The sequence below is a fragment of the Leptonychotes weddellii genome, chromosome 15, assembly GCF_054177405.1.
Source record: "Leptonychotes weddellii isolate Sample4059 chromosome 15, ASM5417740v2, whole genome shotgun sequence".
Lineage (NCBI taxonomy): Eukaryota > Metazoa > Chordata > Mammalia > Carnivora > Phocidae > Leptonychotes > Leptonychotes weddellii.
This window is the reverse complement of record NC_138383.1, coordinates 34,014,793-34,030,445: the sequence shown is the minus strand read 5'-3', so window position 1 is coordinate 34,030,445 and position 15,653 is coordinate 34,014,793. Positions and strand designations below refer to the sequence as shown.

The 15,653-nt window shown below is 50.8% G+C and overlaps 1 protein-coding gene across 1 annotated transcript; it reads left to right on the top strand.

The window, feature by feature from the left end:
* Positions 1-8,565: 8,565 nt before the first annotated feature.
* On the top strand, positions 8,566-13,575 carry SPACA3 (sperm acrosome associated 3). Its single transcript, XM_031040563.2, has 4 exons — positions 8,566-9,652; positions 10,464-10,622; positions 11,046-11,124; positions 13,401-13,575. The coding sequence occupies exons 1-4, from the start codon at positions 9,466-9,468 to the stop codon at positions 13,465-13,467; spliced, it is 492 nt and encodes a 163-aa protein (XP_030896423.1). The 5' UTR covers positions 8,566-9,465; the 3' UTR covers positions 13,468-13,575.
* Positions 13,576-15,653: the final 2,078 nt, after the last annotated feature.

The window sequence follows — 15,653 nt, the reverse complement described above, 5'->3', positions numbered from 1 at the left end:
CTTTTCTGTTCAGAGAGTTGTTGCTATTCCTTTCTTCGATCTCCTGTTGAGTTTGTAGTGTTCAGAATGGTTTGATCCCTATCCAGCTGAATTCCTGAGAGGAGACGAAATCCAGGTCTCCTACTCCTCCGCCATCTTGCTCCGCCCCCCAATGCTGGGCGGATTTTGAAAGATGAAATGGAGCTATCTGGTGCCCAATGGGGAGAGATTTGGGGTAGATAAGTTTGGGGAAGAGTTGGTGGTTTGGGACTGTGGAAGCCCCCAGGTGGTGGTGCAGGGGGAGCGTGCAGGGTGCCGAGACTGCAGACATGGGGAGAGGTCAGATTGTCGAGGACCATCTTGGTGCTATCCTGAGTCCCACGAGGTTTACACATGCAGAGAGACCAGTTAGGAGATCATTGCAGTCCCAGATCAGATAGGCTGAGTGGCGGGGACAGAGATAGAGACACATTTTTGACCTCTGAAGCGCAGCAGGATGGGGAGGGAGAGTGTGACGGGGATGAACACTTTTTTGAAGATGAATGTTTCCCTTTTTCTTTGGGCTATCTTGGTTTCCCAGGGAGCAAATCCCTGGGATATAAGTCCAAGAAGATGAATGCTAGTAGAGTAATTCCCTGCTTATCCAGAGATCTTGTGACTTCAGTGAGGGGCCAACATAGCACAAACTTGGATGAGGAAAAAACCTCTGATCGGTTAAAATAAGCTCGAGCTTTTACTTTGCCATATCCTTCGGTGCTTTCACTCAGAGCTGTTTTTGACAATTCAAGTGCACTTCCCAAAAGAATGGTTACTTGGCTTCCTGTCCCTAAAATAATAATAATTAAGAAGTACCTTTTAATGGAGTCTGCTTGGTGCCAGGTACTGTGTAAGATGCTTTGCATGCATATACTGAGGGGCAGCAAGGCTAAGTGCCCTGCCAAGATCTCAGAGCCAGTAAGTCTTGTAATATTAGAACCCGAGCCCAGTCTGGCTGCTCAGCTGGCTGCTCTGTGCTGTAGAAGCCACGAATCATAGAGAGGGTGGGGAGAGTGTCAGCCAATAGAGGGAATGACATGGACTGAGGAGCCTCACAACTGTTCAGTGGGTTTCTAGCAACTTCACACGAGGAGGGGATCAGTCAGGGTTCTCCTGAGGAACAGAACCAGTAGGATGTGTATATCTGTATCTATACACCTCTAACAAAGTTTGGTTGCAACAATGACCACACACACACACACAAACACACAGACATCTTAGCAAATTCATGGTAAGTCTCATGCAGTTATGGAGGCAGGCAAGTCCCAAGATCCATGGGCTGAATTGGTAAGCTGAAGACCCAAGAGAACCAGGGATGGAGCTCCAGTCCAAAGGCTGGCAGGAAGAGCTGATGTTTCAGTTTGATTCCACAGGCAGGGGAAAAGCTGATGTCTGCGTTTGAACACTGGCAGGGGGAATTCCCTCTTGTTTAGGAAGGATCAGCCCTTTTGTTCTAGTCAGGCCTTCCACTGATTGGGTGAGGCCTGCCCACATTAGGGAGGACAATCTGCTTTACTCAGTCTATCTGATTTAAATGCTAATTTCATCTAATGCACAGTATAGCGAATACAGACAACAATACTGTAGTATAATACTCAAACTTGTGGAACACCGGGGTGGCTCAGTCAGTTGAGGGTCTGCCTTTGGCTCAGGTCATGACCCCAGGGTCCTGGGATGGAGTCCCGGATTGGGCTTCTTGCTCAGCGGGGAGCCTGCTTCTCCCTCTGCCCTGCTTGTGCTGGCTCTCTCCCTCTCTCTCTCTGACAAATAAATAAAATCTTAAAAAAAAATACTCAAACTTGCTAGGAGACTAGAACTCAATTATTCCAACCACTAGCAATAAATAATTATGTATCACGGTAGATGTGCTAATTATCGCCACAATGGCAATCATATTACAATATGTAAACGTACAAAATTAACATGTTGTACACCTTAAATTTATACATTATATGTCTAATATATTTCAATGAAAAAAAATGTTAATCTCATCCAGAAACACCCTCACAGAAACACAGATAATGTTTGACCGAATATCTGGGCACCCCGTGGCCCAGTCAAGTAGACATATAAGATTTACCGTTATAAGAAGGAAGATAGAATAATAAAGGAGACACAAAACTGAAAGAATATGCTGATGTGAGACTAGTTAGTGTAGGCTTAGTGACTTTAGACCTCCTGATAACCGTGTCTTGCAATTACAGCTCCGTACCCTGATCAATGGTGGAAATAACAGAGACATAACCTATCGACAAGGTGAATTCTGTTTTCGATGAAGTAAGTTTGGCATGGACCAGGTGAGCAGGTCTTTCTCTAGGGGCTCCAGGCTGTCCCTACCTGCAGCCAGAGGAGGAAGTTTTCCCATGGTCCAAGCCGTCCCTTTGTATCAGCTTTAATGCTCTCCTTGATGGAGTCCCCTGGGCTACAGTTCTTTTGAATCAACTGACTGGGTGATTTTCATTCATTTCTTCATTTCTTTACATGGCATTTAAAGAATTTTGTTCTTGACAAAGGGGAACATAGAGACGAGGGACTCATCAGGCACCTCCCAGTCTACTGGGAGCAAAGGAGAAAGAAGACACTGGTGTCACGTGATAGGAAGCTGAGATGACAGATTAGCTTCAAATGCTGTGTAAGGATGTGGGGGAACTCCTAACTCAGCCCAGGGGGGCCGGGGGAGGAAGGCCAGCTTCAGTGATGCTCTCAGGAGGGCTAGGAGCCAGCCAGGGAGTTGGAGAGAGAGGGCGTGTCTGACAGAGGGAATAACATAGCACATAGCTTACATGACATGGACACAAAGCATTGTCACACATTGAGGGATCTATAAAAATTTGGTTAGAATGGTGGTTCTTAGCCCGGGTAGTACTCTGGGATCACCTGGAAGCACGAAAAAAAGAAGATACTGATGCCTGAGCCCCATCCCCAGAGATTTTGATAAGATTGGGATGGGGAGCAGTATTTTCTCTAATGTGCCGCTGGGGCTGAGAAGCTGCTGCTGGAGAATTTAAACCTGCAGGGAGCCAGGGGAGGGTCAAGAATCTGAGCTGCCTTCGGGGAAACAGGAAAGACACGTGCAGAGTTCAGCGGAGAAATAAAGACCCGCCGATCCCCAAACGGGGCCTTATCTTGCCCTCATAACTGTTCCTTTTGAGCTGCTGTTTCTTATTCACCATTTAAAAGTGAAAGTCAAGTGGGAAATAACAAAACATACAATAAAATAAAATAAGCTGAAAGATTACTCAATAAAAAGAAGTGATAAAATAGTAAAAGCAGGCCGATGCCATAAAAACCCCAAAACTCAACCACCCAGAATCACCACCAAGGGCCAGACAATAAAAACGACAGCTAAAATGTACTGAACTAAGTGATAGGCATCTTCATGCGTTGGGAAAGTGAAGGAGGATTATTTCCATTTTACAGAGGAGCAAAACGAGGCTTGGGGGAGATTAAGGACTGTGGTTCCAGCAGGCGGGGTGGGGTGAATAGCCAGTCAGGGGCAAAGCAAGACATTGAACTTGGGTGTACCTAACTCAAGTCCAGGGCTCTGAAGGCTCAAGCCTGGCTGCATGTTGGAGTCATCTGGGGAGCTCTTTTTTTTTTTTTTTTTTTTAAAGATTTTATTTATTTATTTCAGAGAGAGAGAATGAGAGAGAGCACATGAGAGGGGGAGGGGCAGAGGGAGAAGCAGACTCCCCGCCGAGCAGGGAGCCCGATGCGGGACTCGATCCTGGGTCTCCAGGATCATGACCTGAGCCGAAGGCAGTCGCTTAACCAACTGAGCCACCCAGGCGCCCCATCTGGGGAGCTCTTAAGAAATACTGATGCCAAGGAGATATTTCTCCAAAGAGGACATGCAAAAGGTCAACAGGTATATGAAAAGAAAAAATGCTTAATGTCACTAATCATCAAAGAAATGCAAATCAAAACCACAAGGACCTATCACCTCATCTCTGTCAGGATGGTATTATCAAAAAAACAAAAGACCACAAGCGTTGGTGAGGATGTAGAGACATTGGAACCTTCGTGTGCTGTTGGTGGGAAGACAAAACGGGGCAGCCACTGTGGAAAACATTAAAAATAAAACTACCATGGGGCACCTGGGTGGCTCAGTTGGTTGGGCGACTGCCTTCGGCTCGGGTCATGATCCTGGAGTCCCGGGATCGAGTCCCGCATCGGGCTCCCTGCTCGGCAGGGGGTCTGCTTCTCCCTCTTCCCTCTCGTGCTCTCTGTCTCTCATTCTCTCTCTCTCAAATGGATAGATGAAATCTTTAGGAAAGAAAAGAAAAAAAAAATAAATAAAATAAAACTACCATATGATTTAGAAATCTCACTTCTGGGTATTTATACGAAATAATTGCAGTCAGGATCGCAAAGAGATATTAGCACTCCCATGTTCCCTGCAGCATTATTCACAATAGCTGAGATGTGGGAACAACCTACATGTTCGTGGACAGATGAATGGTTCCAGCAGATGTGGTACATTCCCACAATGGTATACTATTTAGCCTTAAGAAAGAAGGAAATTCTGTAATAGGCGACAACATGGATAAACCTGGAGGCCGTTGTGCTGAGTGAAATGAACTGGTCACAGAAAGATAAAGACTCCATGATTCTTATATGAGGCATCTACAGTAGACAAGTTCGTAGACACAGAGAGGAATGGTGGCTCCCAGGGGCTGGGGTGGGAGAAACGGGGAGTTATTAATCAATAGGCATAAAGTTTTCAGTTAAGCAAGATGAATAAGCTCTAGAGAGCTTCTGTACAACATTGCATGGATGGTCAACAGCGCTCTGCTCTGCACTTAGAGACTTGTTGATGGTAGATCTCATGTTACGTGTTTGTACCACAATTAAAAAAAAAAAAAAGAAATCCTAAGGTGATCTGGGCCAACTCTTGATTCTAAACTGGTCGGTCTGGGGTGAGCCCCAGGCAGAGAGGGCGAGCAGGGGCCACTCCATACATTTCTGGCTGTCCTCTGTTCTTACAGTCATTGCTCCTATGCATTGAGCACCCTGAGTCCCAAACACTGAATACTCCTGGTATTGTTATTCCCATTTGAGAACTGAGGAAACGAAGAGGTTAAGTCACTTTTTCTGGGTCACCCAGCTGGTAGTCACTAGTGCCTGCATTCATTCCCAGATCCATGTGACTCCAAAGCCCATGCTCTAACTGCTATGCAAGCAGGGGCCTCTGTGGGACACAGACATGGGCGTCATGTGTCCTTCCACGTCACTGCTTTGTCCCTCAGGCTGTAGGGTCAACAGCGTCACCTTTGTCCCAAGCTTGTCCACACTGAACTGTCATCATGCAGATGCAGGAAGTGGGCCTTTTGTGGCTCGGCACACTAAGGAAGAACTTCCTGCCAGTCAGAGGAGTGTGACGGTGAGGTAGGCTGCCTGGGGAGGCCGTGGGCACCTGCCATTGTCATCGCTGGGCAACCACCTGAAGGATCTGTTGGGAGCAGAAGTCATCCTTCAACTTATTGTGTGTGCGAGTGTGTGTGGAGGTGGCCAGGGAGGGTTGGGCTTAGATACTCCTGATGTGTCCCCAGCCCCGAAACTGAGGGGCTCAGGAGACCAGTCAAAGCTCAGTAGGTGAAGATGGTTCTAGAAGATGAGCTCACAGAACTAGGGAGTTCCAGAAGGCCCTATGTCAGTCTGGAGCCTGCCCTCCCCCATCATTCTCTGAAAGCTGGGTGCCTGGGGCCCTAGCAGTATCATGGGGGTGTCTTGAGCTGAAGCCAGGTGTCGGGTCCCTGTTGCTGCTGCCACTGTCACTGCCGTGTTAGCTGTGGTGTGGACGACACCTGATCAGTGAGCCCCCTTGTCCTCTTCCTGCAGCTGTTGACCAGGGCCCTGGCTGGCCTGGCCAGAGAGGGGCATGGAAAAAGAAAGGGGGTGGTCAGAAATGGGGGGGAGTCCTGGGCTGGGAGAGCGCTGAGTTGAGAGAGAGAGAGGGGGGAGACCCTGCTGGCGGGTGTCTGGTCTCTGAATCACCAGCCCTCACTCCTTACCCCTCTCAACCTGCCATGACTCGCTCAGGATGAAATTAGTTTTAAGTCGCTTTGCTACAAAAAGTCAAAAACAGTCTCTGCAAAGCAGCGAACTTGGTGTCCTCGTCTGTAAATGGGAGATATTACTCCTACGAACCTTGAGTTGTTGAGAGGATTAGAGGAGCTCACGTTAGAAAACATCCCGCAGGGGCGCCTGGGTGGCTCAGTTGGTTGGGCGACTGCCTTCGGCTCAGGTCATGGTCCTGGAGTCCCGGGATCGAGTCCCGCATTGGGCTCCCTGCTCGGCGGGGGGTCTGCTTCTCCCTCTGCCCTCTTCCCTCTCGTGCTCTCTGTCTCTCATTCTCTCTCTCTCAGATAAATAAATAAAATCTTTAAAAAAAAAAAAAGAAAACATCCCGCAGAGGCCCAGCGCAGTGTCTGCCGGGTGTGAAGAGCTCAGTGAGGTTCCCCCCATTGCCTCCCCGCCCCCCACTTTGATGGGGCGGGTTCGTGCTCTTGGGGTCAGGACCTCAGGATGCTTCAGTGTAAGCAGCACCCACTGAACAGTCACTCCATACCCACAATTCGGCTTGGCTTTTAGGATGTGAAGATACACAAGATGGCCAGTGTTCCTTGGAAGTTCTCTTATGGAGGGAATGATTACTGTACATCACAGTCCTGTGGGACAGAGGGATGGCAGAAGCACAGGGTGCTCGGGGCGTGTTGGGGAGCTGGCAAACTCATCTCTGTGTGACTCTGGAAGTATGAGTAAGAGTTAGCCATGTAGAGGAAGGAGAGGGCTAGTGCGCCATCATGAGTGAACAATATGGCATTACTGGAACTCAAAGTGTGAGTGACGGGGAGGTCCACACGGCTGGGTCGTGAGGAGCGATGCATGCCTAGGAGCAGCGATGCACCCACCCCAGGGTGGCAGGTGGCCAGGCTTTTTGTTCAAAAACCCATGGTGGTAAATGTGTCTAGAATAGTTTGGAAAACGAGTCAGGACTGGATGCAAGGAGCCCATCAGTATGCTGGGATGGTGGTCGGAACTGAGGGAAAGACGGTGCTCTCGGAGGGAGGGCAGAATCAATCACACTTCGGGATCTACTGGCTGTGGGTGGGTGAAGGGTGTAGAGACAGAAGGAGTGAAGAATGCCATCTGTATTTCTAGTTTGGATAAATGTGTTTAAACCAAAAAAGTTACGAGTTTATTTTATTTTTTAAGATTTTATTTATTTACTTGAGAGAGAGAGCGAGGGAGATCACAGAGGGAGAAGCAGACTTCCCGCTGAGCGGAGAGCCCGATGCGGGGCTCAATCCCAGGACCCTGGGATCGTGACCTGAGCTGAAGGCAGACGCTTAACTGACTGAGCCACCCAGGCACCCCAGTTATGAGTTTAAAACCAAGAATATTTTAAACCGAGAAAGGAAAGGCACAAGGAAGCCGATTTTAGTGGGAACATTAGTTCTGTTTTGGACCTGCTTAGTCTGAGGTGACACGGGATATCTGAGTGGAGAAGTCCAGGAGGCAGTGGCAGATGAGGTCTGCTGCTCTGGGGAAGACGAAATTCAACATCATCGGCCTGCAGGTGGCAGTTAACTGTGGGGCCACCCAGAGGGTATCCTGAAGAGAGAGAGGAGGGCTCAGGGTAGAGATGCCTGGAAAGCATACCAGCATTTGAGACGTAGGCAATCAGAAGAAAGAGCCCGAGAAGGAGCAGGGAACCCAGGAGAGGGGGCATCATGGAAGCCAAGAGTGGCAAGAGATTCAACAGGTGGATTGGGCAATGGCGTGAAAGGCTGCTGAGCGCCCCTGTGGGTCAGGAACTGGCAAGACCCACTGGATGGGGCAGAACAGCGTCAGGCATGTGGTGATGGTGGTGAAGCTAAATTTCACTGGGTTGAAAACAAATGGGGAGGTGAGAAAACAGTATTTTTTCCTGTAGAAGTTTCCATGAGAAGAGAGGGAGAGAGACCAGTCAGTATAGATGATGACAAGGCCTGTATGCATCCATGCATCAGGGGAATGATAAGTGGTAGGAGGAGGCGCTGAGGACCCTGGGAGAGGAGCAATGGCCCATGGAGTGAGGTCGAGAGGCGGGAAAGGGTGAGCTTGCAGGCACGATGGGCCTTGACAAGGGTCGCAGCCCCGCATCCTCACACTAGAGGGGTGAAGATGAGTAGGACGAGGCTCCTGATGCCCTCGTGAGGCAGGAGGTGAGGTCTCCTGGGAGCTCGGGGGTGGGACCGGGCAGCGGGCAGTAATGAGCATCTCGAATACTCTTTGAGGGCAATGGGAGAGAGAAAGTTGGCCAAAGACAAGCCTTCGGGCCGGAGTGAGAAGTATTTCATCATAGAAATAACAGTGAACCTATTTTTAGTACAAAGAGCTAAGTTCTCTCTGGGCCTTTCTCCTCTCATTCATTCTTTCAAACATCTTCTGAGGCAGGTGTTATTCATTTCCTCATTGGAGAGCTGAAGACAGTGATGCTCGGGAGGTGTTCAAAGTCAGAGATGTTGTGCAGGGCGGAGGTGGGCTTCAAACTCAAGGCTTACTGCAAAGCCACACCCTTAACCCACCTTGTCATCTTCCATGGCTTGAAGGTCCAGTGGGGTTGGAGGCCATGTGTTTTTTGGGACACCATTCGTGAGGTCGTGTGGCTGTTTTGTTTTTTGACTCTATGAACGTGGACAGTAAGTGTGGTGGGGTAGGGTCACGGGAGATGTGGGAAGATGTGTCAGAGAGATGAGAATGGAAGGTTGCAGAGCGGGGTGGTGGCAAGATGCACGGATGACCAGGCCATGGGAGTGGGTGGCTAAGACAGAGTGGAAGTGAAGGTCATAACCAGGTGCAAACGTCCTTCATGATACCAAGGGCTGGCCCGTGGAGCCAGTGCAAGAGGCAAACCCAAGGAGAGCGCTCCCTTGACAATGGCGGGGTAGGGACTGGCTTACACTCTGATGCCATTGCTGGGCCCTTGCCCTCCGGGAACATCTGCTCATGGCCATACCTCATGGGGCTTTGGAGTCACGTAAACATTGGTCTTATTCCAAACTTTGCTCTTTCCTAGTTGTACAACATAGGGCTTTAGGATTCGATGATGCCTGGCAAGTAGTATGGAGCTCCAAACACGTTCGTTTTCTCCCCCAGTTCCCCTCCTCCTCTCTCAGCTGCTGGGGCAGATGTAAAGCAGGACGGAGGGGAAGCTGGCCTCAGGGAACCCTCTCCTGGATCTCAGAGCTCAGGGGCGTGGCTGATGGCTTCCTCATGGCTGCAAGGGAGCTGGTTTGCTGCGTTGGCGCCTTCTCCCCTTTTCCCAGGTACACTCATACCCCGTTTTTCTTTTTCTTCCAAGGGTAACCTTCTGTGAGTGGTGGACCAGGGCTGTTGAACTGCCTGCCATCTCAAAACCCAGCTGTGAGCCAGCGTGGCGGGGGCTGTGCCTCCGACGCCTGCATGGAAGCCAGGAGCTGGGCTCCCAGAAGGCAACTGTGCCCGCAGGGGAGCATGTTGCTGGCTTTTGCCTCTCTGCTCGGCTGCCTGCTTACCTCCAGCCAGGCCAAGGTCTACAGTCGCTGTGAGCTGGCCCGAGTGCTCCAGGATTTCGGCATGGAGGGATACCGGGGATCCACCCTGGCTGACTGTAAGAACGGCACCCCCAGACACTGCCACCCCCCACTCCTCTCCTCCCTTCCTGCCCTTCTCCCTCCCTGCTCCCCTCCCTGCTCTCACTCAGGGGAGGTGGTCTTGGAAGCTTTCTGAGCCTCAGCCCTCCCTTGTACATCAAGGGCTTTATAACCAGGCAGGTGGGCAAGATTTAGCACAAGTTACATACCTAATAGGCAGGCCACAGGCAGCCCAATCAGCATGTCCCTACCCTCCCTGCCCCTACTGCTGAAGTCAACAGCCAAAGAAACAGAATAGCTTACTTCCCTAATCCTAATGGCAGCCAAGAGGATCGGACATTCCCACTGAGGTTTAGGGTAAATTGAGCAAACCAGTAAGAGCAGACTCTTCAAGCTGCTGGTAGTTTCGGGAAGCTGTGAGGTCCAGCCACATCTGGACTCATTTCTCTCTCGTTCTAGCCCCCTTACCAGCTCTCACCTGTGTCTTCCTTGTTTTGCCTCTAAAGATCTAGCTTTTGTCCATTTGTCCCACAAAGATTTCTTGGGCCCCGCTGCGTGCTGAGCGATGAGACAGCGGGAAGAAAGGAGGCCTGAGGGACAGTCTTGACTCTTGCTATTTGGTAGCTGTGGTGACCCCCAGTGAGTCCCTTGCCCCTCTGAGCCTTGCTGGAGTCCCTGGGGAAGTAGGTGGGAGGACAGCCCCCATGACCACCTTGGGGCAAGAGCTGAGGCTCAGAGGTGCTCGCGTGTGGTGCCCGCACGTGAGTGTCCTGGTCTGTGCTGGCTTTGGTCGCCTGACCCTCGGGCCTGCGTCTCCACCCTACGCAGGGGTCTGTCTTGCTTACTTCACAAGTGGCTTCAACACAGCCGCTGTGGACCATGAAGCCGACGGGAGCACCAACAACGGCATCTTCCAGATCAACAGCCGGAAGTGGTGCAAAAACCTCAACCCAGAGGTCCCCAACCTGTGCCAGGAGTATTGCTCCGGTAGGCTGGGCTCGAGCCGGGGGCGGCGTGGGCCGGGCCTCTGCACCCATCTTGGCTTGTTCCCCGCTGCTGTTTGTGCCCCTCACCTGGATCTCTGAGTGGGGATCCCCCACCATGCCCCTCCGGGCCCACCAAGGAGAGTGGGATGGGGCAAGAGATGAGGGTAGGTCCACCACGAATCTGATGGGAGACTGTTCTGAGAGCTGTAGGAGGGTGGGGAGGGGAGTGGTAGAGTGATATCTGTGTTTCCAGAGGGATCAAGAGACAGGGTTGGGTTTAGGATGGAGAAGGGCGTGTGTGTGTGTGTGTGTGTGTGTGTGTGTGTGTGAGAGAGAGAGAGAGAGAGACAGACAGACAGACAGACTCTGGATGTCTAGCTCTGTCCGCTGTTCCCTCATCATATTTCTTTGCCTCCCACCCCAGACTTGTTGAATCCTAACCTTAAGGATACTGTTATCTGTGCCATGAAGATCGTGCAACAGCCCCAGGGTCTGGCCAGCTGGTAGGTAACCTGGGCTAGAGGACCCCCACCCCGCCGCTCCCCCAGGCTGATGTGGCCAGGACTGGTGGACAGCAGGAGGGAACTAATCTTTCCTGAGTGCTCATGTTGTCCCGGCCACCATTCCATGGCCTCACAGTCTGATCTGCAGCCAACTTTCGGCCATAGGGGTTACTGTCCCTGAAGTATTTATAGACAACACACTGAGTGTCTGGGAGGGTAAGCAATTCACGGGAGCTCTTGGAGCCAAGCCTGGCTCTTCCACCATATGCCTCTGTTAGGATGCCTGCCTACAAGTCCACAAGACCTGGGTCTGGTCAACCTTGTTTGTTTAACGGTGGCATCTTCATCGAAACTAACTTTTGTAGAAAAGCCCAAGATGTACAATAGATCAAAGAAGCGATTCCGGGCTTGAAGCATGGTGGGGGTGTATGTGGGGGGTGGTGCTCTGGAGTCATACCCTGTCAGCCTTCTCTTTTCCTGCCTCTTTCCCACAAGATGGCCTTTGGAGCGGCCATGCTCATAGGCGAGGGGGTTGGATGAGCATCCCATGGGGCACTGGACTAGATCTTTGGTTCCCAGATGGACCTCTGAGGCAGTGACCCTGCAGACTCCTCCAAAGGGGGTCTCACTGCTGAGACTCCAACCTCCCTTTCGTCTCATTTCCGAATGAGAGACCAGCAGGGGCAGGATGTGGGGAGGGTGAGATACTCCAGGTGGTTCCTGGAGCTACAGACAGACGTGACCGTCATAAGACAGGAATTTGGGAGGGAGTGAATATTGGCCCAGGAGCAGAGAGAAGGGGGAGGGGAGACGAGAGGCAGGGGCATGGTAGGGAAGCCTTTGTAGGATTCCAGGTGAGAGATCCAGGGTCTGCGCTAGGACAGTTGCTCAGCTGATGGACAGGAGGGGGGTTGGCTAGGAGGGCCTGTACAGGAGGCATGGGGACAGGTAATGTGCAGCAGCAAGGGTGAGGAGGAGGCAGAAATGACTGTGAATCTAGAGAAGGTCCGAGATGCGCCTTGACCATGACCACAGCTTTGGAGATGTGTTGGTCTGAGAACAGTTGATGCCCTAGGAACTGAGTCTGGAGTGAGGCAGGCTCAGCAGGACATAATGCACAGCTATAAGATCAGAGAGGGTGAGTGTAGGCTTGGCAGGAGTCCAAGGGCTTGAGGTCTTGGGGGCACCACCTGGGGATGGAGGAAACAGGTCCTTTTGGGTTATATCAAAGAAGAGCTCTCTTTTGTACACTGGGAGTAAATTTGTGGCAGGTATACCCCCTGAGAGGTGGCTGAGGCTAATAACAGGCAGTGGTCCCAGAAAGTAGAAAGGGTACGGTTTATTTCCTCCACCTGCACACTTTGGGAACTCACCCATGCCGGGCTCTGTGCTGGGTGCTGGGCTGCAGGGAAGCTGAGATCCGAGTCTCTGCCTTCGAGGCTCTCACAGTCTAATGGTAGAGGCAAACAAGCCAGCTGACCACACCTCATTGATGGATCTCTAGAGGTCCTCAAGGGGCACTCTTGGTCATTGGGCTCTTTGACATTGACATCATGGAATCACCAAAGCTTGGAACCCCTGAGAACTTGGGACCCCAGGACCCCAGGATCTTGCTTATCTTCAAGATGCTCATGTGATGATGGAGCAATGTAATGGTCCTGAAAAAGCCTATAAACTATAGTTACCAACAATTGAAAGACCTGGATTGGTGGTTAAGGAGAAGTGGGTGGGGCTGCAGTTCTGTTATTTACTAGCTGTGGATCTTGGGTGAGGAATTTTGCATCTGAGTCTCAGTGTTTCATTTGGAATATAGGGAACACTCTATCTGCCTAATCTACATTATAGGGCTGCCGGGGGTGGAGCAGGGTGCAGACAAATGAGTGATGGATGGGACAGTGCTATGTAGACTGTAAAGGGCTGTACGCTTGTAAGGCAGCATGACTGTCTGCTGAGGGAGCATGGTGTGGGAAGAGCATTGGACTGGGGTTCTGGACCTTTGCCACTGACTTCTGGGTGAACTTGAACAAATTACCCTGTATCTCTATTAGTGAAATTAGGAGGCTAGGTAAATGACATTTTAAGGGCCATGCTCTTCCGTTTTTGCTTCTTCTAGGGGGTTCTTTGCTAATGAATGGGGTTTACTAGTCCCTCTTTCCCTTGCTAGCCCCTTTCCTTACCGTGGTTTAGAGCCCATGCCTCCTTCCTGTTCTTCTCTGAGCAGGGACTGAAGGTGGCAGCTGACCTGGTCTCTCCTCTTCCCCATCCTCCATCCTCAGGGAGGCCTGGAGGCGTCACTGCCAGGGCAAGGACCTCAGCGACTGGGTGGATGGCTGTGACTTGTAGGATCCTCTCTGGATGGACCAGGTCACGCACAGCAGGCTGGGAGATGTGGTTTGGTTTCTGATCCAGGCTTGGGAAGACAAGCCAACCAATAAAGTATGTCTAACGTAAGTGTGGTTCTCAGCTATCACTGTGTTTCCAGGTGGCACATCGGAGTTTCTTCACCTGTCCACCTGGGCTGGGCTCCATAAAGCTTACCCCAGAAGGCTTGCCTCCATTCCTGGAGACACGGTGGGGGTCAGTGCTTCCCTTGCCCATACCTGGTAGAGTTTCCTAGACCCTTTACCTGGATCTAGGTTTGCCGGGTTTAGCAAAACAAACAATGATAACCAAAACAGGATGCCTAAGTTAAATTTGAAATTTGGATATGCAACAAATAAATTTTACTCTACATATGTCCCGAATATTGCATGGGACACACTTATATTAAAAAATGATGTGTTGTTTGGAGAGTCTGAGTGGCTTAGTTGGTTAAGTGTCTGACTTTTTTTTTTAAGATTTATTTATTTATTTAGGGGGGTGGGGAGGGACAGAGGGAGAGGGAGACAGAGAATCTCAAGCAGACTCTGTGCTGAGCAGAGGCTTGATCTCACAACCCCACAGTCATGACCTGAGCCGAAATCAAGAGTCGGATGCTTTACTGACTGAGCCACTCAGGTGCCCCCACAGATAAATTTAATTGAGCAAAGATTTTCTTGGGCACCCTCCCTGCCATCAGAGCCTGCCTCCCAAGAATGAACTGAGCTTACTGTATATCCTGCCCCTTCCTGCCCTCCCCTGAGTTCAGCTCTCCATCCCAGGTCTGCCTTATCCCTGAACAGTTACGTGCTACAAAATTATTTCTCAGAAATGAAATGAAATTCTTAGTCCTTTCTTCTAACTGATCTCATCTAGGCATGAGAAAGAAAGGATCGAGCACATTGACACCAATGTAAGAGAATTCTTATCAACTTAATCTCTAGTTGGGAGAATTTGGGGGCAGCATAAGACAGGAATGAAAAAAGTGCTGGCGATGTGGGGGGAAATATTCTGAGCAATGGAGGCAGGCTAGCATGACCCTGAGATCATAACCTGAGCTGAAATCAAGAGTTGGATGCTCAATCGACAGAGCCACCCAGGAGCTTCAAGTGTCAGACTCTTGATTTCGGCTCAGGGTTATGAGATCGAGCCCCACATTGGGCTCTGTGCTGAGCGTGGAGCCTGCTTGGGATTCTCTGTCTCCCTGTCCCTCTGTCAACCCCCTCCCCCCACTGCCACTGCTTGTGTGTGCCCTCTCTTTCAAAAAGCAAAAACAAAAACAACGATGTGTTGTGTACCTGAAACTCAAATTTAGTTAGGCATCCTATGTATATATTTTTAGGCGTTCTATATTTTATCTGGCAACCTTGTCTGGGTCTGCTGTGGTATACTCCAGGCTTGTGTGTGGGGGGGTCCTTGGGACATTTGTTTTCTGTGGTTCTGGTCACAGAGGGTGGCCACAGTGGAGAATGCTAACGAAGCCAAGGGATGGAGCTCCCGGAGTGGAGACACACCTTGGGCTTTGGCTAGACGCTCCCCCTGCTCTCCAGTGCCCCCTAGTGGAAGAAAATTCAAGTGCTGGTGGCCATCTCAGCCCGGTAAGGAAGTTAGTTACCCCTGGTACTGCTGACCATTGCTGGGAAGCTGGAGGATTGGGTGGAGGGTGTGGATGGCTTCCAGGCAGCACACAGCACGTCTCTGCCTTCCTCAATATGTGGGAAACTCAGAAGGAGGCAGCACTGTCTCCCATTAACCTAGAGCTCAGTGTCTCAGGTCCCTTGGGAGGGACTGTGTGTGAAGGAGGAAGGTGGGCAAGTCTCAGGATCACTGTGGATATGGTAGCAAGAGAAGCAACCGCTGTGATGACTGAGAGGCTGAACCCTGAGTTGAGATTGTAGATTCTTCTGGAAAGGACTCAGAGAACCCTGCAGTTCTCTGATTGAGGGATGGCTGGTGCTTCCCCAGGAGGAGAGATGACTGTGATGTCGACTGCCCCTCCCCACCGACCTGCCATCTCCAAATCCACTGGTCAGCAAACAGCAGAGGGGCGGCGAAGTGTCCGCAACTGGTAAGACTGCCAGTTTCCTTCTGCTGCTGGTCTGGTGTTGGGCCACTCGCATCGCCAGAGTGTAGCTGGCCCTGCCTTGTGTCCCACCCTGGCTTTTGCTTCT

Excerpts from the sequence above, each read along its gene's own strand:
- SPACA3 (XM_031040563.2), top strand. The coding sequence starts at position 9,466 with ATGGAAGCCAGGAGCTGGGCTCCCAGAAGGCAACTGTGCCCGCAGGGG. Across the intron at positions 9,653-10,463 it reads GGGATCCACCCTGGCTGACT|GGGTCTGTCTTGCTTACTTC; the intron begins GTAAGAACGGCA and ends CACCCTACGCAG. Across the intron at positions 11,125-13,400 it reads CCCCAGGGTCTGGCCAGCTG|GGAGGCCTGGAGGCGTCACT; the intron begins GTAGGTAACCTG and ends CTCCATCCTCAG.